General features: G+C 49.7%; 1 protein-coding gene across 1 annotated transcript in view; it reads right to left on the bottom strand.

The window, feature by feature from the left end:
- The window catches only part of CASQ2 (calsequestrin 2), a 52,411-nt gene extending 29,440 nt beyond the window's left edge, over positions 1-22,971 (bottom strand). Inside the window, exon 1 of the mRNA XM_007062074.3 lies at positions 22,344-22,971. Within this exon, the coding sequence (XP_007062136.1) occupies positions 22,344-22,577 (234 nt within the window). The 5' untranslated portion in view covers positions 22,578-22,971. The remainder of the gene's footprint in view (positions 1-22,343) is intronic.
- Between the last annotated feature and the right edge of the window lie 754 nt (positions 22,972-23,725).

A 23,725-nucleotide genomic window follows, 5' to 3' on the forward strand; every position in this document is an offset into this window, starting at 1 on the left:
AGCTGGGGCGGGGAGCAGTTCCCCTGCGTGGCCCCCCCCTCCCCCCCCGGGTTACCTGCTGCGGAGCGGGCGGCCCTCCTCGCGCTCCCCTGCCCCAGCTCACCTCCGCCTCCCTGGGCCTGAGCGGGAAGCTGCCGCCTGCTTCTCAGCCTGCCTCAGCTTCCAGCGCGAACAGCTGATTCGCGGGAAGCCTGCGGGGGCGGAGAAGCAGGGCGGGGCAGCACATTCAGGGGAGGAGGCGGAGCAGAGGTGAGCTGGGGCCGGGGGTGGGGCAGGGAGGGGAGTTGCCGGTGGGTGCTCTGCACCCACCAAATTTTCCCCTTGGGTGCTCCAGGGCTGGAGCACCCATGGAGTCGGTGCCTAAGGTGCCACTTTTGGCCGGTTAAATTTAGAAGCCCTTTTAGAAATGGTTGTCCCTTGCAGAACAACCGGTTCTAAAAGGGCTTCTAAATTTAACAACTGGTTCTAGCGAACCGGTGCGAACCGGCTCCAGCGCACCACTGCTTAGAATATGTGCTAATTACTTATGTCAAACAGTCTGTTCAATCTTGTATTTAGCTGTGACAATCTAAGCACCTTTCCCAGGTGGGAGGAAGAGCTCTGTGTGGCTCGAAAGTTTGTCTGTCTCACCAACAGCAGTTGGTCTAATAAAAGATATTACCTCACCCACCTTGTCTCTCTAATGAACACCACAAGACAGTTAAAAGTCATCGTGACCAACCAGGATGGCACCATAGTGACAGGTGACCTACATTCTGCTTTCTGAGCAGAATTGATGGGTGGATCATATCACATGCCATTTGTTGGCTGAGGTATGCTATCCGTAGGTCACAGTGACTGGATCTCATCCCACTCGTTCACAGACCTGGGTTGGCTTAAGATAGTATGTGCTGCTAACTACTCTCAGATATTCAGGTATTGGGAGAAGGCTCACAGCCCGAATCAGGGACAATGAAGTGGGAGGCACAGTTGAAAAAAGATCCATTTGCATTGATATAAAACAAATAGTCCCCAGCCTATGGCACCACGCAGAGGGGAACCCACTTATTTTAACTCAGAGATTTCTACCCACAGTAAGCAGCAGATAACATCTGGAAACTCGGGGGCCAAGCTCACTGCAAAGACAAACTGTGCCCAAGTCATTGCCTTGCTCAGGACACGTGTAGGGGAAACAGAGATGAAGAGAGATGAAATGACTTGCCTAAGGTCACATAGTAGTCAGTGGCAGAGCTGGGGTAGGGCCTGGTAGAACCCTGAAATACAGGCCAGTGCCTTATCTACTAGAGTAGCCTCTGTGTCTGTCTGCGTCTGTCTCTCTTGCTGCTCCACTTGGTCACTATGGGGGTTTCTTTTTGTCTCCACTCTCTGCCCCCTTTGTCACTGTCTCTCCTGAATGAACCAGGAGCATTCAAGGCAAACATGCTCCAGCCATTTGGGAGAGATATTGTGCTGTGGGAAGCAGAGAGCTATGATGTCACTGGGATCCAAATTAGCCAGTCAGACTGTTTCAATTAACTTCAGAGGCCAGCTGGATACTGGCAACAACACAAACAAAATCCCAGTACACATTGGCTGAGATAGCACAGGAAATGGCTTCTAATGACTAAACACAGCCCGCTCCACTGCATGGCGACCTCCAGTCCCACCCAGTCCCAGCTCCCAAGTGACAAGCCTTTTTGACTCTGCCACACAGAATGCCCCAGACCCTACCGGTGCCGTAATGACAGGAAGAGGCTGCAAAGCAGCTGGAAAGCCCTGCCCCTGGAGAATACTTCTGGTGCATGGGCCTCTTTGCCTTCACAAGAGCTGCTTCTTCAGGGTGTGTGCTGAGGGCAGATCGGGGGCGGGGGAAGTGGCAGAGGCAGTACCTGGTTTACCATGGCGCCGGGCCCAGAGTCAGAAGGGGCCCCAGCCAGCCTGATCCCCCAGCTGGCTGAGCCGGCCAGGAAAGCTGCCCCTGGCCCTCCTCCTCTCCCACCCTGCCTCTTCCCACCCTACTCCGCCCCAACCCCCGCCCCCACTCCACCCCTTCCCCTGAGCTACGTCCTGGGGGACTGCAGCAGGGGTTGGGCCCACCCTGCACTCACCGCGTGGCGGGAAGTGGAGCGACCCAGCCCCAGACCGCTCTCCTCCGCCAGAGGAGTGCTGGGAGGTGGCTCCCCCTGCCCCCCAAGTCCCAAGGCTGGGAGCCAGGGGAGCTCTGCTCCTCCAGCTCATGCTGAGGAGCGGTTTCCCCTCTGCCCCCCAAGTCTGGGGAGGAGATGGAGCAGTGGGGAAGGGGCATGGGATGCGGAAGACAAGGGGATGGGGAAAGCGGGGGCAGGGCGGAAGCTGGAGCCCAGCATGCGGCATCCCCTGGACAGAAGCTGACAAGCCCTCACCCTGACAAGCCCCACCTCCCCTGCATCTGTACTACCCTCATGAGCTCCCCCAGACACCCTCCCCACTGAGCCCCAACCACCTGCACCTAGACCCCCACCCAAATGAACTCCACCTCCCCTGCACCTAGCCCCCCTCCCCACCCGGCTGAGCCCCAAACACCTTCACCTGGATCCCCTGCGAGTCCCATGGTCCCTGCACCTGGAACCCCCCAATTAGCTTCTGTGCATCCAGATCTCCGCACCCAGATTGCCCCACAGAGAACTCTCTTACCCCCACCTGGATCCCCCCACACTAAGTCCCTCTGCTCTTGGATCCTGCTGCTGGACTGAGCCTGCTCACCTACACATGGTGCGCCTGGCACAGGGGGCAGGGCCCCAGGGTATTTCTGGGGCAGGCCTGGCCCTTGCACTGTGTCAGAGTCGGGTGCAGCCTCACTGCCGAGTCCCTGTCCCGGGGTGGGGTGGGGGGAGGCTGCAGGGTAATCTCCCACCTGCATGCAACCAGTGGCCTGTGCTCCCCACTGCCATGTTGGAGCCTCCACATTTATTTATTGACAAATAATAATTGCAGAATTTTAAAATATTGTGTGTGCAGAATTTTTAATTTTTTGGTGCAGAATCCCCTCAGGAATATGGGGTGCTGTGCAGCTGTCATGGTGGGACTGTAAAGAAGGTGGTGGGGAGGTCTATGGATGGGGGGGGCGCTGGGCGAGCAGTGTGGTATGCAGAGTGCTGTACAGTTGTGGTGGGAGGCCAGCAGGGGAGGTCTCTGGGCAAGGGGGCGCTGGACATAAGGGTGGGGCACTGGGCAGGGGGGCGGTGTGGTGCGGGCCTGCCCTTAAGGGGAAGAGGCATGCTGGCAGCACAGGGCTGAGCAGGCCTGTGTGCATCTGGCAGCTGCAGGTTCGTAAACAGTACCCTCCTGCTGGGCTGCACAGAGGGGGGCTGCTCCAGCTGTGCTGTGCCTCATTGCCCCCAGCCCACCCTTCACTCTGGAGACTAACCACCCTGCCCCCCTGCACCTTGCCCCATGGGGTCCCACAAATATGTTTGGCGCTGGGCCCACAAAAAGTTAGTCCTGCCCTGGGCAGAGGGCATGCAGGGGAAGGAGGAGGCATGGCCAGGGCATTCCTACATCTCGGCTGTCACAAGGCAGCTCACCACCACAAAACCCCACGGCTCTTTTTTCTGCATACTGGTATTTGAAGAACATTATGACCCAAGGAACGGAGCTCCAAGGCTTGTAGGAAAGGGATGCCCCTATTAGGACATGGCTGCTTTCAGATGTCACCACAAGACTAGATGGAGAAAGAAAACCTTCAGGCAGACTGTGGCATGATTTATGAGTGACGCAGGGCCCATTTCAGGGCCTAGCATTGTGGGCATCCTGTGTTCCCCACACCCCGCCTCCCGGCTAGTTTGAATGTCACATAATAGCGCTGAGCTGCTGCCGCCCATAGAAGTGCAGTATGCTAACCTCCCTCCTATAAATAGCCAGGGTCTGAACCCAAGGGTGACAGGAGATTAAGGAAGATAAAGGCTAGCTACAGAACCGAGTCACTCATTAGGGATGCATGGTTAAGTCATCACCATTCACTGGCAGCAGTTAAACCCTTTGCCAAAATTTTAGGGCAAAACAAGGCACTTTAATGGCTGGACTGATAGATGCTTTGCTTGGGCAATGGGAAATACAATTATTTGTGAAATTTTAATTCTCTTCTCCCCTTCCACAAAGTACATGCTCCCAAGCCTGCACCCCACTTCCTTACTCTTATACTCTCCTTTCCCCCACAAAAAATGCCCTCGACTACCACCCCACCCTTACAATCAGACTCCCCCTTGCTCCAAAGGAAATCCCCTCCCCCTCTTCTCACTCCCTTCATCTGAACGATGTGCCCCCAGGTCCATCCCCCCGCCCCTCACATGTATGCTTCCCATTCCCTCAAAGGACATGTTCCCAGGCCTGCTCCAGTTTCTTCACCCAACCCCCCAGTCCTCTCCTTTGTAGTATAGCTAGCCATACAACTATTCTGATTTTGTTTCCTCTCTACTACAACTTCCTGGGGTCTGCCGTTGGTGAAGGAAGCTGCCATTTTGTGAGGCAGAGTTGATGCAGCATGTTACAAAGGAGACACACGCTGGGCTCTCTTTCATGGAGACTTTATTTTTGTTCTTTCTTGTTTTGTTGTTTTCCTTATTTAAAACAGATGGCAGACTGAAAGTTTATGGTTACTGTTTGTATACAGAAAAACATAAAGAATTCTGCCATAGTGGAGTATACCATTAGGGCACTTAATTCTTATTTCCCTTATTCTACCTCTAATTATACTGGCTCAGCACATTGGTCTCACTAGCCAGGTGCCCCACCTCCTACCCTACTGGTTCAGACCACTGGTCCATGTAAACCAGCATTAGGCGTCTGGTAGTAGCCAATGCCTGATGATTCAGAGGAAGATTAAACCCTCTTTTAGGGTACTTAGTCAGCTAAGCAGAGGTCTGGGGGGTGGCGGGGGGGAGAGAAATCCCTTCCTGTTCCATGTTATATGTGGCTGCCTATCCAGAGAAACTCTTTGCTGAACACAGGAATGGTGAGCACTGGAGTGTAAGAGGTTCCTGAACAATACTCAGTATTGGAAGCAGATTGCCACAGTGAGGACGTTTAACAGACAAATAACAGTTTCCTCAGGCCCTGAGTCCAGCACTCGAGCCCATGCCTGCCTTGTGACCAGAGGAGAGCACTGAGGCAAAATATGTTCAGCCCAAGAAACTAAGACTATGGCTATTATCAGCCAAACACTCCTTGAACCCACACACTGGGATCAGGGCTGGTGTGTCTGAAGGCCTTTAACTGGGCCCTAAAATGTCCCCATCTTTTGAGGTTTAAACACCTGCTATGGGTGGGGGTGTGTGAGGGGATGTGAGTGAGTGAGGGTGTTTGCGTGATGGGATTGTGAATAGGTCCGTGTGTACATGAGCGTTCAGGTATAAGAGTGGCTGGGCGAACAGGGGTGAGTTTTTGTGGGGGCATGGTGTGGGCAGTGGGGTGAGTGTGCAACTGTGAGCATGCGTGGTTAGGGTTAAGCATGTGAGGGATGGAATCAGAGCCTCTGGGGTAGGACAGTGTGTGCGTATGTGTGTGTGTGAGAGAGAGATAGTGTGTGCATATGTGTTTGTTAGAGTTTGTGAGGGGGAAAGTACAGCGTGTGGCTGGAGGTATGTATGTGTGATAGGAATTCTGTGTGTGCATGTGTGTTTGGAGCTGGGTCTGTCAGGGTATGTGTTGTGTGTGTGGGAGTAGTTCTGGAAGTGTCTCTCTCTGTGGGTATGTGTGTTTGGCGGTGTTTCTGTGAGGGTGTGTATTAATATGCCAGTGTGTGAGCACTGAGCAGGGAGCTATGCAGGCAATCAGACTGCTCTGCTGGGACAGTCACACTGAGATAACGTCGGGTATACCGTACAGCATGTGCCCATGTGCGGCACTCCAGAGTCCCGCACTGGGGAATCTCTCCATAATGCCAGCTACACAGGAACTGACCAGCCTGACTGCCCTTGCCCTAACCCCAGCTGGTTAGGGGAGTCTTATGCATTGCCTAGGTATGGCCTTATCCAGGCTACTGCATTTGATCCACCATCAAATATCAGAGCACAGAGAATGCCAGAGACACAGCACCTTGGCTGGCTGCCCATGCTTTATACAGTATCTGACATTTATGTATTCACTTACAGTATTTTCTGATTCCAGTGGGATTTGAAAACAGATAACGTTTCTAACCTCAACAATCCTTTTGGCTCAGGACCATGGGAGGGAGGGAGAGAGCTGTAATGCACGAACACAGCCATCTCTTCCCTGCCTTTTAAAATCAGATCCCTTGAAGGTTTGGCCTACCTGAACCCTTGTCATGGTGTCTGCTTCAACAGTGAGAAATTTGGCTATAACAGCTGCATGGTGAGCGGGAGGAAAAAGGCTGTATTGGAAGAACTGGACCTAACTGGTCATGCTAGATTGTCTCGAGGTGCAGCAGGAGTTCAAGGCAGGCAGGGGTGGATTTAACCATGAGCAAAGCAATTGGACTCTCAAGGCTCCACATTCCACACACATTTGGTAATGCACAGCCCATCTCTCTCCTATCTGTACTGTGCCTTCATAATGTGTCCCTCCCCGTAGGACCTAGGTGCTATGTACAGCATTCGGAATAGCAGCTTTGTGTCTGAGAGGACTCCTTTCTCCCTAGTATTACATTCCTCCCTTAAATGGGATGATCCTGTTATTTGTTTCCATGTCATTCTGCTCGCACTGTTGTTGTGGGAGGGCCTTATGCAAAGAGACGAGTCCTACATTTTCCCCTGATCGTTGCAAAATTCAGGCTCATTCTGATTTACAGTGGTGCGGAGTTCCACAGCCAAGGGACTTCTGCTATTAACTCCTTGCCCTGCCAATTAAGAGTCTCTGCCTTCTCTCAGTCAGACAGAACAACCCTATGGATCCCAGCAGCTATGGTAGGGCGTGGCCTCTGAGTTAGTCAGGGCGCAGCCCATACAGGGTGTCCAGGTAAGGGATGGCTGGGGGTCAAAGGGTCCGGGGCAGCCCCTGGATTAAGGGAAGATGATGGAAGGTGTTATTAAGGCTACTGCTGCTATCTGAGTGTCCAGGACCACCCAGGAGTCCAGTACAACCCTCGCACACTGTCTTGACCCTGGGGGTTGATTCCTTCTGTGGAGCAGAGTCACAGCTTCTTCCACTTCCTCAATGCATTTTGTGTTCCTAACAGCATCACCTCCATCTTCCCTGGGGCTAGTCTTGTCAACTTCCTGCAGACTTTGGGACAACTAGAAGTCAGCATTGTTCGCACTGGATGCAGAAGAGATGTGGAGCAGGGTTTCCAGGCACACTGATGACGATGGAGCTCATGGTGCCTCACGAACTGTCCTAGAGGCCTTACACAGATGATGGGTAAAGGGGCTGACAAGACAAAGACCTGTGGAGTGGCACTGATGAGAGCTCAGGGAGGAGGGACATTGCTTATCTTGGGCCTTTGGCATCTGTTGGAGAGGAACTAGTGGAGTCAGCCCAAAGCAATTCCTTCTACACACGCCAGCTCTTATAGGCAAGTCAGCACGACCTCATAGCTGATGGTGTCAAAGGTCACAGAATTCTTTACCAGGTGTCTGCCTGGTGGGTCTTGCCCACATGTTCATGGTCTAACAGATCGCCATATTTGGGGTCAGGAAGGAATTTTCACCTGGGTCAGATTGGCAGAGACCCTGTGGGGGTTTTACCTTCCTCTGCAGCATGGGGCACGAGTCATTTGCTGGTTTAACTAGAGTAAATGGTGGATTCTCTGTAACTTGAAGTCTTTAGATCATGATTTGAGGATGTCAGTAACTCAGCCAGAAGTTAGGGGTCTATTACAGGAATGGGAGAGTGAAGTTCTGAGGCCTGTGATGTGCAGGAGGCCAGACTAGATGATCATGATGGTCCCTTCTGGCTTTAAAGTCTATGAGTCTGAGTCACTGACAGCTGGAATATCAGCAACATGAACCTCTGTCTCAAGCAGGGAGAGGAAATATCTCCTTTCCAGAGCTGTTTGGGCCTAAGGGAGCGCTCTCTGTATCTACGTGGGCTTAGGCTTTGGAGCTGAAAGCTTTTGGGTGATTAATAAGACCCTCAAGGCTGTTTCCAAAATCTCAGGATGTATAACAGCAAAAGTGAAGTTGGATAGACTAGAGGAGGGGCCGAGAGAGGCATCCTGACTGGGCAGACTGTGAGAAGGCAGTTCTTGAGATCTGCAGCTGACCAGTCTCCCTTCATTTCGCAGAGAGGGATGATTATAATTCTGATGGAAATATTAATGCTCATGCTGAGGCTTGTATTTGATGTCAGTTTTTTTTCTCAAATGGCAGAGAAGCCTACGGGGGGGAGGGGAACAGCACTGGGGAAATCTCAGCTTTGACTGCTTCCCATTGTAGGGTGGCAGCTTGTTTTGTGGCCTGAACTTCCCTTGGCCTCACCTGGCAGGGCCCCACTAACTGTAATGCTAGCATTTCTCAGCTCCCCGACTGGCAGGGATGGACAGGGGTGATGAATTTGGATCCCTGGGGGAGTGTGATGAGGTGTTCACCCTACACTTACCCTGGAGGGGTTAATGGAGGCCAGATGGGCCAATTAGCCTATTAGGCTGTAAGATGGGACATTGAAGGCCGAGAGGAAAGCCCTAATTAGGGGAAGCTCACCTGTGTGGAAACAGGCCTGGCTTTTATAAAGCCAGGGAACTGATAGCAGAGAGAGGCTGAAGGGAAGTGTCTGTAGTCACTCCCTGGGAGGAGGGAGATCTGTTTGGAGCTATAGAGGCAGTTAGGCTATGGTTACTCCCTGGGAGCAGGGAGTCATGAGGCTGGCAAGCTCAGAGAAGGGCGGAGAGCCAGAAGGTAAGGAATGGCTCAGGGAAAAGGGAACAGACCTTGGCTGCTGACTAAAGGCTCCCTGAGCTGGAACCTGGAGTAGAGGGCCTAGGTTCCCCTGCTAGCCACTGGGGAAGTGGTACCATAGGGCAATGAATGGGAAGATTGCCTAAGACTGCTGGTAATAAAAGACTTTGGTACCCCAGAAGGGGGAAACATGCAGTGACCTGACTGGAGGGTCAAGTCATGAAGAAGGAGCAACTGGTGTTGTGGAGAGAGAGAGTGGCAACAGAGAGCAGAAGGGGACCCCTGACCTGGAACAAGCTGACTCCACAGAGTGGCCAGAAGGAGGTCCCACATGCAGGGAGTGGATCCTGTGAGAGGGAGTTGGCATTAATAGCTTCCTGTTAAGCAAGGACAGTTTCTTTTCCAGTTTGCATAGCTAGAAGAATAAGAGACTGGAAAGGAAGGTAAGAGAATGAAGGGAAACCTCCCCAAGGTGCTGCATTCTCCCATTTAAATTTCCCGGTTATCCCTGCTCTTCTGGTGGCTCCTCTATGCTAAGGTGACTTATCTAAGGGAATACAAATTTAAGCCAGTGCTACTCAACTGCCTCAGGCCCAATAACCTGAATCTTCTTCCCCTCCCCCCATTTCTTTTCAAGATCTCTGTGCAGCTACAAGTGCAGGCAGCCTCCGGGAGCAAAATCTACATTTCAGCCATGGGAGTCAATTGGAAGGCCCAGATGTGCTTCCAGCAGTGCACATTTGATAACAGTGAGCTTTGGGATTGAGGGTGGTAGGATGTTTCCCATTTTTAGCCTCCAGCCCATTTTAGAGTGCAGGGTTATTCAGCAAACAAAGTGACGCTTTGTCCTAAATGAAAGGCCAGTGAGAAATCAAAGGTGGGTGAGAGTCTGTGGCCTGCGTTGTGCAGGAGGTCAGATTAGATGATCATAATGATCCCTTCTGACCTTGGTATCTATGAATCTAAGGGGCCATTGTGATCATTTAGTCCAGTGGTCACCAACTGGTTGATCGCAATTGACTGGTCAATCCTGGAGATTCTCCTGGTCGATTGCGATCTCCGGCAATGCAGTGGTGCTAAGGCAGGCTCCGTACCTGCCCCAGCCCCACAGCGGAAATAGCCAGCATGGCCCCAGGGGAGGTGGGGGCCAGGGGGCTCTGCATGTGCAAGCAGGCTGCCCCTCTCTGCAGGCACCGTCCCTGCAGCTCCCATTGGCTGGGAATGGGGAACTGTGGCCAATGGGAGCTGTGGGGATGGCACCTGCAGAGAGGGGCAGCGTGTGGAGCCATGTGCCCCTGCAGGGATGTGTGGGCCTCTTCCTGGACTGACGTGAGGCTGGGGCAGGCAAGGAGTGGCCAGGAGGTCCCACTGTGCTGCTGACTGGGAGACGCCTGAGGTAAGTGCCGCCCGGTGAGAGCCCATGCCACTCACTCCTGCCCCAGCCTTAAGCCCCCTCCCAGAGCCTGCACCCCAAGCTCAGCCCAGAGCCCCCTCCCACACTGTGAACCCCTTGGCCCCAGCCCAGAGCCTGCACTCCCTCCTAACCCCTAAACCCCTACCCCAGTCTGGTGAAAGTGAGTGAGGGTGTGGGAGAGCGAGTGACCGGGGGGGGGGAGGGCGGGGAATTGAGTGGGCAGGGCTTTGGGGAAGGGGCAGAGTAGATCCTGGGTTGCCCTTAAATTCAAAAAGTGATCTTGGGCATAAAAAGGTTAGAGACCACTGCTCTAAGCTAAAGCATATGTTGATGGTCAGGAACTGGCTGTCAATGAGTGTTGAAAATGCTGGGAAACTGTTTGGAGCAATGGCCAAAGATGTTTTGAGTTCACATGCAGCCTTGCAGGATAATAGACTGTCTCCCTCCCTGCACCTCCACCCAGTGATTGTCTTCCCCTACCTTTAGCACTAGGGGTGACCTGTTGGGCAGAAGGAGACCCCCTTTTCCCTTCCAGCTGCAACAATAGCTGGGTGGTGGTGCCCAGTTGCCTCTCTCTTGCATCTGTCACTGTAGCTCTGGCAGTGGCACTCTGGGGCTTTTGAGAAGAAGCCCCACAGGCTTCTGAAATCTGAGTCTTGGAGTGTTGGTAGGGTGAACATAGGTGGTGGGGCTCAGCTGAGTGGCTACTGGGGATCATACCCTCTGGCACTGGGGCTAGAAGGGAGCTGACTTATCACCCAGTCTCACCCTTTCTCCATTAGAACCAGATGGGGAGGCCACTCACCGAGGCTCCCCCTCCAGAAGGCTGCTGCCCCTCAAATCAGAAAGCAGGCCTTGAAAGACAGAACGCCAACATCAAAAAGTCACTTTTGGCCGAGACCCTTCTCTGGCTATCCCCCCACTAGAAGGTGGATTTCTCAGCTAGTGATCCTGGCATGCAGCTTTGTGGGCATTAATTACACACTGTGGAGTATCTCTGCACAGTGGGAACTTAATATGCTCTTTGGATGCCTCACAAAAGGTTGAACATTGTTAGGTTTGTATTTTTATTTGAACTGGGCATTCCTAATGTGAAGTGTGCTCTCAGCCAAGGCACAAGTTTCCAACCGTGAGCTAAAAGGACGCTGATGGGGGGGGGGGGGGGGTCCAGTCCTGTCTCAGCACGATTCCCACACAGCTCCTTGGCACTTCATTTAACCACTGCTCAGTGGCATCACCAGGAAGGTTATCTTGCTGACTAAGCTGGGCAGCCAACACACTGAACATCCATGTGGAGCTGGGCATGTCATTTCTCTATGCTGGCCTGCCCCTCTGTTTGCAGTATTTGAAACCAGAACTGCCCTAACACCATGCAACTGTTCCACAAAACTAAACTCCCCTCTGAAGAGAACTGAGGCAAGAAGAACAGGAGGACTTGTGGCACCTTAGAGACTAACAAATTTATTTGAGCATAAGCTTTTTGAATGTTATGATTCCTGATGTCAGATTTGTGTCCATTTATTCTTTTGCATAGAGACTGTCCAGTTTGGCCAATGTACATGGCAGAGGGGCATTGCTGGCACATGATGGCATACATCACATTGGTAGATGCACAGGTGAACGAGCCCCTGATGGCGTGGGCTAATGTGATTAGGGTCTATAATGGTGTCACTTGAATAAATATGTGGACAGAGTTAGCATCAGGCTTTGTTGCAAGGATAAGTTCCTGGGTTAGTGTTTTTGTTGTGTGGTGTGTGGTTGCTGGTGAGTATTTGCTTCAGGTTGGGGAGCTGTCTGTAAATGAGGACTGGTCTGTCTCTCATGATCCCTCACTCACAGATCTTTTCTCAGAATAGGTTGTAAATCTTTGATGCGCTGGAGAGGTTTTTAGTTGGGGGCTGAAGGTGACAGCTAGTGGCATTCTGTTATTTTCTTTGTTGGGTCTGTCCTGTAGCAGGTGACTTCTGGGTACTCTTCTGGCTCTGTCAATCTGTTTTTTTTTCACTTCAGCAGGTGCATATTGTAGTTTTAAGAACACTTGATCGAGATCTTGTAAGTGTTTGCCTCTGTCTGAGGTATTGAAGTAAATGCGGTTGTATCTTAGAGCTTGGCTGTAGACAATGGATTGTGTGGTGTGTGCTGGATGGAAGCAACAAAGCCTGATGCCAACTCTGTCCACGTGTATATTCAAGTGACACCATCATTGGCCACACCATCAGGGGCTCATTCACCTGCACATCTACCAATGTGATATGACATCATGTGCCAGCAATGCCCCTCTGCCAGGTACATTGGCCAAACCAGACAGTCTCTATGCAAAAGAATAAATGGACACAAATCTGACATCAGGAATCATAACATTCAAAAACCGGTAGAAGAACACTTCAACCTCTCTGGCTACTCAGTAAAATATTTAAAGGTGGCAATTTTGCAACAGAAAAGCTTCAAGAACACACTCCAAGGAGAAACTGCTGAGCTTGAATCGGATGAAGTGAGCTGTAGCTCACAAAAGCTTATGCTCAAATAAATTGGTTAGTCTCTAAGGTGCCACAAGTACTCCTTTTCTTTATGCAAACTAGATACCATTAACTTGGGTTTGAATAGAGACTGGGAGTGGCTGGGTCATTACACACTGAATCTATTTCCCCATGTTCAGTATCCTCACACCTTCTTGTCAACTGTCTAAATGGGCCATCTTGATTATCACTACAAGTTTCTTTTTTTTTTTTTTTTTTCTCCTGCTGATAATAGCTTATCTAATTAGCCTCACAGTTTGTATGGTAACTTCCAACTTCTCTGTATGTATAAGCTTTCGTGAGCAAGTGAGCTGTAGCTCACGAAAGCTTATGCTCAAATAAATTTGTTAGTCTCGAAGGTGCCACAAGTCCTCCTGTTTTTTTGCAGATACTGACTAACACGCCTGCTACTCTGAAACCTGAGGCAAGAAGGCACAGATTTGGGGGGGGCAGAATTCAGTAGAGATGAGGCCATTTCTCATCCCATCTCCTCTGCCTTGCTTTGTCTACGCATAAGAGCGTCTCCTTTTAAACTTCAGGCCTGATTCCATCATTAAGGCACACGTCCATGTTGAGGGCAGTGCAGTTGCCTTGGTTCAGTGGGAGCGCAATCCCTCCACCAGCACCGCAGCGTCCAGGGCAGGGGCTGCTGCATAACGCACCATCCCCTTGGTCAGTGCCACTTACCCCGCTCTAGTCTCCATGCTTGGCTGGTGCTGAGCAGGGCTCAGGGCTGTGACCATGTTGTTCCTGCTAGGTACAACTTGGGTTTTTGTGTTGATACCGGAAATGGTTCCGAGGCAGACTCCTGGATCTGAAACCCCTCTAGACTTGGGAGAACTCACATCTGGATCTGAACTCTGCAGCTGGCATTTCTTGCCCCCTTGGGGGAGGCTTAGCCTCCCCCAGCCTCTTATATCTGCTGCCTATGCATGACGGATACATGTCTGTGTTTAACCTGTACACCACACCAGTGAAATTCATAAAATCAGAAAGGCTGAGCACTTAAAAACTGGACCATAACTGATTGCAAATCCCAGTGATGATTGAACCTGGTGATCTTCTGAACAAAAGGAGCTCTCCTCCATGATAGCTGTTGCCATCGCTTCACATTGGCTCAACAGACGTTTTAGGCTTCTTTGGCACAATGACAATCCTCAAATCTTATATAGATTCTATAAGGGAGGACAATAAAAAGATGAAGCAAGCCATATGGCTTATTGGGCTTGCATGGAAGCCCCAGAGCGTGATTACTATCCAGATGGGCAAACAGCGCAGCTGCCTACCCAGTGTTAGGAGCACCTGGGGCTCTGTAGCAGCCCTGGCTTTGCATAGTGTCTGGATACTAGCCCAAGCCCTTCTCCCTTAGGGCTCTGTAGTGTCTCCATGTGGCAGATGCATAGTGTTGGTTATATCCAAGGACCAGTTGAATGTTGAACTTTCTTGGAGAGAAGAGTTCCCTGCTCCCAGAACAAACAGCTGTCATTTCTAATTTCATAATGCTTTAGCCAACAAGGAACTTTCACTGATGGCTTCTTGATGACATCTGGCCATGAACAGCTGGAGTACCAGAGGGTGATCTTAGCACATACTCTCTTTCAAAAATTGGAATGGGGCCAAAACATAAAGTTTTGTATTACTAACCCCTCACACCTAGGCAAAACTCCCTGCTGACACTTGGTAAGGGTGCTTTATCTTTTAAAGAGGGAAGATAGTCAAGTAGGTAGGGCATAGACCAAGGTGTGGGAAGACTTGCATTCTATTCCTGACTCTGCCACTGATTTGCTCTGTGACCTTGGGCAAGTCATTTGGCTGCTCTGGGCCTCGTTTCATGCAACTGCAAAATGGGGAGAATGATGCTTATCTGCACTTTTTTTTTTTTTTTTTAAAGTGCTTTGAGCTGTACAGAGACAAAGCTCTAGATGGTGTTACTACACAGCCATGCTCCTTCTCAGCTATGCAGTAACTAGTGGATAGAGAGCACCACATCTGGCCCCCAGGGCCGGGGTACTAGAGCATGATCTCTCCTCCCCCTCTTCATGAATGTAGTGCTGATGAAAGTTGCTGGACTGGCCGACAGCCATGGACTCTGAAAGCTTCTCTTTATCCCCAGAACAGGTATGGTAAAGGCAGCCGTGCAAGCTTCCTCCATGTACCCTGCCCTACACGTCTTATCTGTGCCATGGACAAACTGTCCTTCAGGGTTAGAAGCATGTTCAATCTCTGTAGCCCAATCAGTCTTTGGCCTCTCTTACTCATGCTGCAAGCAGGAGGGCCAATCGGTGCTAATTAACCTGGCTTGTGCACTGTGGATACCTGTCCACTGGGTACTGGACTAAGGCCCCCATCTCATGAGCATATTCATTTTCAGTGAAGAAGGATGACGTCCTTTTCGGTCAATCAAGGAGATAGGATCAAATGTACAATGTGGTTGCCTAGAGAGAGGTTAGTTTTATGTGCACTAATACTAGACTATAGCTGTGGCAATTCTAGATCCTCAAGCCCTAGCTCCTTTGAATATCTGGGGTGAATCAGATTCAAAGCTGAAGTCACACCTATAATTTCCATGTCAAAGGCAGAAGGGTCTTGTGGTGAGCTGGGGAATATATGTACAACTTATGAATTCTGGTTAATTTTATGAAATTGCTATATTACTGAATGCCTCAATGGGTAGTGACTCAAATATTGGCTGACAGTGTATCAGCATCATGACCATTCCCTCATTTGGACAAAGCTACAGAACAAACAAGGGGTTGTTAAACTTAATGACTGTGCTCAGGCCAAACAATGGGTCTGGGGGGAGGATGTCTGAGCTGGGAGGTGGCCTGATGAGAGGTAGGTCTGGAGAGTAGAAAATCCGCAAACAAAGAAACCAGGTGGTAGTGCTAGTTTTTTAAAAACTCAGAATTCACAGAAAAGTTTGGGCGGGAGACAGGAACAGAGGGGAAAGTTTTGGAGAAGAGCAGAGAGGTCCTTTCCAGCTGAGGAAGAAGGAAGCTGGCTGCAGAGGCGAGAGACAGAGAGAGACTCCTTGATTTGGAGAAGCCATGTGCAGTGACGGGAGGAGAGGGCAGATTCTGGACTCCTTAGAGGACTTTGACCTAAGCCCAAAAAACGCTGAAGAATGGTGAGGAAACTGAGGCAGGGAAATGCTTCCAGGTGTGTGTTAACTTGTCTAGATAGCACAAGAGAGATACAGATCTAATGTGGAGAATAATGGGTTTTGGAACCCTTTGCGAAGCCTCTGTGTTATGTGCTTCCACTGTCGCATGTCCCTGAAGAGGTGAACTGTAAAACCAGGGAAGCCCATAAAGTTGGAGGGCTAAATTCTGGGAATGCTTGGAGGGTCTAGCACTAGTCCTGGGAGCCTGTGGCAACAGAACTGCAGAACCCATTTCCATGAAGGAGTAGCAGACCATCTGTGTTCAGAAAGGTTTCAGAGTAACAGCTGTGTTAGTCTGTATTCGCAAAAAGAAAAGGAGTACTTGTGGCACCTTAGACTAACCAATTTATTTGAGCATAAGCTTTCGTGAGCTACAGCTCACTTCATCGGATGCATACTGTGGAAACTGCAGGAGACATTATTATATACACAGAGACCATGAAACGATGATACCTCCTCCCACCCCACTCTCCTGTTGGTAATAGCTTATCTAAAGTGATCACTCTGTCCAGCAGGAGAGTGGGGTGGGAGGAGGTATCATCGTTTCATGGTCTCTGTGTATATAATGTCTTCTGCAGTTTCCACAGTATGCATCCGATGAAGTGAGCTACAGCTCACGAAAGCTTATGCTCAAATAAATTGGTTAGTCTAAGGTGCCACACGTACTCCTTTTCTTTGTGTTCAGAAAGTGTGCCAGAGGCCGAGGAAAGAAACTGTGCCGGAGCCTACCGAGACTCAGACAAGCTTAAAAGCACACGGGTCCAGTGTGTGAGGCCTGGTGAGTGTCTAGCAGTGAGAGCACAGCCAGGGCTACGACAGGCCTATTTTCTATTTCAGATACATCTGCATTCTCGGACGAATCATCTCTTCTCAAGGGATTTCAGCCCAAGTTGGTGGATCTATCCTGAGAATAGCTGATCTCACAAAATTTCCACTGTCCGGGCCCCAAATCTCATGAGAACAGCTGGTGAGATTTCAGTGCCACCTAATCCAAACAAGAAAAGGAGTACTTGTTTTGTACAAATTTGTTAGTCTCTAAGGTGCCACAAGTACTCCTTTTCTTTTTACGGATACAGACTAACACGGCTGCTACTTTGAAACTAATCCAAACACACACTCTTGTCCCATTTGGGCCTTAAACCTGACTTCTATGTTGGTTCTAATCCAGTGCTGGATGCAAAAGCTGCCTTTTCATCTCTAAGAACATTGGTCCTTATGTGCTAGGGAAGAGATAATTAGATCTCAGGAGCTGATCTCCCCAGGTACTCTAGATGACGGACTATTCCTCCTTAGTATTTCAGAACTGGCCAAGTATGTTATGAGCGTAGGCATTGTTCTGAAGCAGCCTGGGTTGGCTGTTGTCAGAGGCACAACACCAGTGTGCTACCAGACCTGTTCTGGAATGGGAAGCAGCAGCATGTTCCTCTTCTATTAACTGAAATAAGACTAGTTTGTGCTAGGGCAATGCTTCATGAAATTTCAGCCTACGGATGCTGCTGCTTTGGTACTTTAAATGGTTGGGCTAGATCAGCCTCTTTATTCAGGATCTTGCACGTGCCTACACGGCTAGAAACAAAGGCAAGAAACAGGGATGCAGGCCATGCCTGATTGCAACCTCCCTGGTCAGTATTTGAAAACCTGAATTCCTTTACTAAAGCCTCCCATTTCAGAAGCAAAGCCCTAACCCAACAGATTATTTATTATTATCCCTATGGCTGGATGCTGTCCCACTGGAAGGAGGAATGATTCAGTTTACAATGTTTGCTGCAGAGATGGATCCAGTGGCAGGTGTCTCAAATGGGAGAGGGACTGTGAAAACACAGGAGAAGAGGAGGCAATGGGGAAGGAGAAACAGGAGGAAGTGAGGTTGGGATGCTGAGGGAAAAAGGAGAGTGCCAAAGGAAAGGGCAGGAGAGGGGATGTTTCTCCCCTCAGCTTCATTGTTCTGCTCCTCTTTCTTCCTGTACTTTGCCTATTTAGATTGAGATCTTCAGGGAGCTTTTCTGCTGATTTATCTGTGAAGCACCTAGTGCAGAGGTGGGCAAACTATGTCCCGCAGGCCACATCCAGCCCGCGGGACCCTCCTGCCCAGCCCTGAGCTCCTGGCCCAGGAGGCACGCCCCTGGCCCCTCCCCTGCTGTTCCCCCTCCCCTGTAGCCTCAGCACACTGCGCCTCGAGTGCAATGCTCTGGGCAGCTGGGTAGAGTGGTTGCAGAGTCGCGGCCTGACCCGGTGCTCTGGGCGGCACGGTAAGGGGGCTGGGAGGGTTGGATAGAGGGCAGGGGAGTTGGTGGGTGGTGGGCAGGGGTGTGGATAGGGGTTGGGACAGTCAAAGGGCAGGGAGCAGGGGTGGTGGATGGGGCAGGAGTCCCAGGGGAGCTGTCAGGGAACAGGGGGGTGAGAAGCAGGGGTGGGGGTTAAATAGGGGGCAGGGCCATGCCTGGCTGTTTGGGTAGACACAGCCTCCCCTAACTGGCCCTCCATACAATTTTGGAAACCCGATATGGTCCTCAAGCCAAAAAGTTTGCCCACCCCTGACCTAGTGTAACCCAGTGATGAGTGAGTGTTGTGGCCCTGGTCCACAGAGGATAGGAGTCTGTTCCAGCCTTGCTCAGGCTGTAGACACTAATATTTTTAGCTCTGAAGGTCTCTGCTTCAATTCCCAGGATCAACCGAGATGGCGGCTGTTACAGTAGCACACCGTGAGTGCTGTACAATAACAATATGAGTTAACAGGGTGGGAGGGGAAGGGGAGAGAAGAGCCCTTTAGCCACAGCTTAGACACTGCTGGCACACATCCCTCCCGTCACCACTGCTGCCATTTTGCAACACCCCCTTCCAGCCCCTAGTGGCACCACTGACCAATCAGGGAGTGGCACAAAATCAGAAGTGCAGCTGCCTGAGGCTGGCAGAAAAGCCCCAGCTCCAGCTGCTGCTTCCCCACCAGGTGCCACGCCGGGAGCTGGTGCCATGGGGGAGCTACAGGAGCCATAGTTCCTCCCTGCCAGGCAGCAAATGCAGGAGCAGGTCCAAGGAACTGCAGCTGCTGAAGAATGCCTCCTGCCTGCTTGCACCTGGAAGGAGTAGTAGTTGCCAGATAACAGGAGCCCACTCCTTTGCAAGCCAGAGAAGGACTCTAGATCCCAGACCCAGTGAGGGAGCCCAACACACTCCAGCCTCCAGCGTGGGACCCCATCGAGGGACCTGAAGACACAATGAGCAATCCCACTGCACCATCGCTGTCAGTTATGGCGTTACTCTTCTCTGTTATCTGGTTGTTTAAGTTGTGCCCATGACCATAGTATCTGAGCATATGGGCTTTGAGGGGGTGGGGTTTGGGTTGTGGGTGGGGCTGAGAAGAGCACCACTGCCAGTTTGACCCTTGCACTTCTAATAAAACATAAGCAACCTGTGGAGGCTCCAATATATACTTATTGTCTTACTCCAGGCTGTCAGCGTCTTGGTCACTTGGGCCAGAGACCCTTACCTCCAACAAGTCAATGGCTTGTTCACAAGACACATTTTCTCACCACCCTGAAAATGAATGTGTCAGAGAGAGGACATATGTGATCAGACTGTGCGGCTGTCTTTGCAGGTGTACGTGAGGCTGTGCTGTGGCTTCCTTGGAAGTGTATTACTCTTCAGTCTGCTCATTGTGGCCACATTTCAGCAAAGCACTTAAACGTGTGCTTAACTTTAATCAGATGCTTACTTGCTTTTCTGAAGCAGGGTCTGTCTCTGCCTACCCCCTCCCTGTGCCACTGTCTCATCTCCTTCCCTGTACACTCCTCCTCCACCACAACATATATCTTCCTACTGTATTTTCCACTCCATGCATCTGATGAAGTGGGTTTTAGCCCACAAAAGCTTGTGCCCAACTAAATGTGTTAGACTCTAAGCTGCCACAAGGACTCCTTGTTCTCTTTGCTGATACAGACTAACACGGCTACCACTCTGAAACCTAACATCGTACTAGAAGTTGTTCTCGTGCCTCAGAGTGCCCCACAGCAGGGGCCGCTAGAGAACCATGTTTCCCCACCTTCCCCCAACCAGGAACTGACAACTAGCACAGGTTGAAACATGGATTTTCCATCTTACAAAAAAAATTGGCAATTTTTTAAAAAAAATCTCCCATATGGACAAAAAGCCAACATTTTTTGCACATAGAAATGGGGGGCGGGGTGGAAGAGGGATTATTTAGCTAAAGCCAGAATGTTTCATTTGACTTCAACCCGTTTTTATTTGATTCTATTATATAAAACGTTGAAACAAAAAGCCATTTTGAAATGAAAAATTGAAACTTTCCATCCTGAAAAGGTCACAAGGGGAAGTGTTGACATTTTCAAAATGTTTTTTCTAATCTGTTTCCACATGAAATTTTGCTGAACTTGAGCCAATTTCATGAAAAATGGCATTTTCTGATGGAAAAATGTTGGAACAAAAACTTTCCAACCATCTCTGCTGTGAATGTCATGTCAGCAGTGTACTCCCGGCCCCCATCAACCTGTGGACACCAAAACATTCTATGAACAGACAAAGAATAAGGTCCATTGGCAGCAGCAGTACATTCTGTCCTGTCGAGGTGCCACAACCCTGTCCCACAGAAATCACCTCTAGGAGCGAGAAGAGACATGAATCTCCATGGCTCATTCAGTTTGCATTGGCCTCACTGTGGAGATTGCCAGAAAGGGGGGCAGATGTGAGGGCAGTTTTGTACTGTGGACACCCGTCCACTAGGCACTGAAACAAACCCCACCAACACACTTCATTCAGGCCAACAGGCAGATTCTTAAGAATACATTTTAAGTGAGTTTTATTTTGGTAGCACTTTGAATGATAGTTCTATCCATCTGTGGTACTTCTATGGCCCCGTCACGCTAGTGTCTGAACACCTCTTACTCCTTAATGTATTTATCTTCACAACACCCCTCTGAAGTGCTATTATCTGCATATTACAGCTGATGAACTGGGGCACAGGGAGATTAAGTGACCTGCCCAAGGTCACACAGGAAGTTTGTGGCAGAGCCGGGAATTGAACCCAGGTCTCCAGAGTCCAAAGTTAATTATATCCTAACCATTGGACCGTCCCTTGCAAAAAAAAAAATAATAAAGTTCTCACGTACACATTTAATAAGATAGCTAGTGACAGACTATCATGGACAGATTTTTGGCAGGGAATAACACCTGTAATATATAATAGATACCTTCTGTCAAGCCTCCATAAATATGTATGTAGTAATCAATTGCCATTTATGTAGCACATAACTACCCTATTAAATAACAATGCAATTATAGCATCAGTACAAACATCTCAGCTAGAGATCTGCAGTTAAGTTACCCAGTTGATAACCCAGTTTTGCAAAGAACTCTACCTCCTCTTTCCCCCGGGGCAAGTAATCGTGTTTTGATGGGTGAATATAATCTCCTTGGTTTTTCTGTCACCTTCATTGTTAAATTGTATGGGTACATTCTGAATCTGGATTAACATGCTGTCAGGATAGTGAACCCCCAGTGGGTATATTTTTCTAGCTTTCAGTTGCCATGCTATTAGGATGCAACACATTTAAACCCCAGATCTGGGAAGCAAAGTGTAACTGTCCCTTCTTCACTCCTTACTTTTTCCGAGCTGAGATTGGGGGAGCCTCCTCAACCAAGGTGGAAAATGAATATCTAAAGACACTTCCCTGCTTCCTTAAATTCAGGTGCCCCCCTCCCCAATATGACCCAGTAGCTTTCAGTGCCTTTATGACCAGGAACCAGTGCTACAAATCTACCATGTAATTTTTACTGTATTTCCCTTTGCAAAGGATCAGTTCATTAGAACCTCTCCTCGCTGGGTAATTAATCAAACATTCTCGGAAATGGATGGTTATATTGAAGAAACTAATAAGAATCTACAGAAAGACTCCAAGCAGGCAACTGAATGTCAGGGGAGCACAAAGGATTAAGCATTGGCAGGGACTGAGAGCTTTTTTAAAAAGGCAGCCAAGTATTGTCTTTGCAACACTGTTTAGTAAGGGCTCTCTGCTGAGCCCTCCTAGTGGGCTAGAAGATTGGGTTCAAGTCCAAAATATGGACAGGCAAAACAGCTTGGATAAAATACGAAGTAACCTGAACATTTGCCCAGCATTCAAACTGGAGCCTCAACTCTTTCCAGAGAGTTGGAAAAGCTCAGTCATCTTGGTTTCTTTTGTTTCTGTGGAAAAAGGGTTCTTGGTTTTGGATGGATGCAGAAATTCTAACAGCAGCACCGGAAAACCTATTCTCATGAGATTTCCAGACCGAAGGGTTTCAGCTGAATTCAACACCCAATACTTTGGGGATCTGTCCCACCTGAACCTTATGAGTCCTTTCCCCTGGCTAGTCTGGATGACCCCAAACTGCACTGCAGTAGTAAACCCTGGCTGAAACAGCTGTGCAGCCAAACATGCACCAGCACTTACCTCCAGAACCATCTCTGTCATCTGGAACTGCTTCTGAGAGACTTTATCAGAGCCCACAGGCTCATGGAAGAGTAGGCAGAGCACGTCATACTTCTTCAGGGCCTGCTTGTAGTTCTTCTCGTTCAGGTCAAACACCCGATCCTTCCCATCGTAGGTGGGGAAGTCCAGTCCCTCTTCAGCCCTGCAGCAGAAGAACAGGTAAGAACCTGCCAGTAGCCAGCAAGCTATCTTCATTGGGAGATAGTGTGGGGTGTCTTTTCTTATATATCTGAGAAGGGAAGGAAAAAGAGCCAGCAGAAACCAGAGTCTCAGGGTGAAGTTTGAACTTAGTGTATGTTTCCTCTGCCTTCCTAATGATCAATCCAGGCCAGTGGGAAGCAGCAAACTTTGCAGTCCTGGGCTGAAGACAAAGAGACAGACAGGAGAAGCTGCGAGGCCAAGCCCTGGATACCTTACATAGCTCTGCCCAGCTCCTGTGTCATTAGGAACTCCATTTTTAGGAAGCAGTTGTTTCAGGCTAAAAATAAACCCTGCAATGAATAAAAAGGACAGATATGACACCATTGAGGGACTTGCTGGCACTCTGCATCATCTGAGCGAGGGAGAGGGAGTGGAGGAGATTGAGATTAGGAATGCAGGCAGGCAGGCTTTATCAAGGGAAAGGGTACATGGGGCATCAAGGCACAATCCACCTTATTAGGACTTTAAAAAATAGACAGTTGATGGGACACTAAGTGGTATCTTTCTTTCTCAGTACTGTGTGGTTCATGCCTAGATATCACAGTAGTTAGGCTTTAGATCAAGGGATTGATCAATCAGTCTTGGAATATAAATGCAATTAAATGTTTCATGATAGTGATTCTCATTCACACTGCAAAGAAGAATTCCATCTCCCCAGTCTCCAGGGAGTGGAGACAAGTGAGGACCTTGGGAGTTTTCTTCTTCTTCTGGGGTATTAAGCAAGGATCATCACTGAGGTTCAGATAGGCCACACACCTGACTTGTTCAGTTTCCTCCAATCTCCACATCGATCCCTGGTCATTGGTAGAGCTTGGTCCTTCCTGTCTCTATGTACCTGTGATCCTGGAACAAATGGAAACTGACCATGCCATTTCTGACACCCAGAGTAGTTAACATGCATCCAGACCCAGGCATTACTGAGATGTGGCTAAAGCATTCTGATGTCAAACAATATGAGTGGCTGGTCTTACTGACCACACTTTGTGTCCAGCAGCTGGGAGCTTTGGGCAGAGGTCAGTGATCTCGTCAGGACATTGGACAGAAGCCGGATGTCTTTGCTGATCCTCCTCAACTTCTGGGAGGCTGTTGATCACCAGGTGTTGCTCATACAGCTACACAATCCAGCAAGGGTAGGTGGAATC

This window comes from Chelonia mydas, chromosome 1 (assembly GCF_015237465.2).
Source record: "Chelonia mydas isolate rCheMyd1 chromosome 1, rCheMyd1.pri.v2, whole genome shotgun sequence".
Classification (NCBI taxonomy): Eukaryota; Metazoa; Chordata; order Testudines; family Cheloniidae; genus Chelonia; species Chelonia mydas.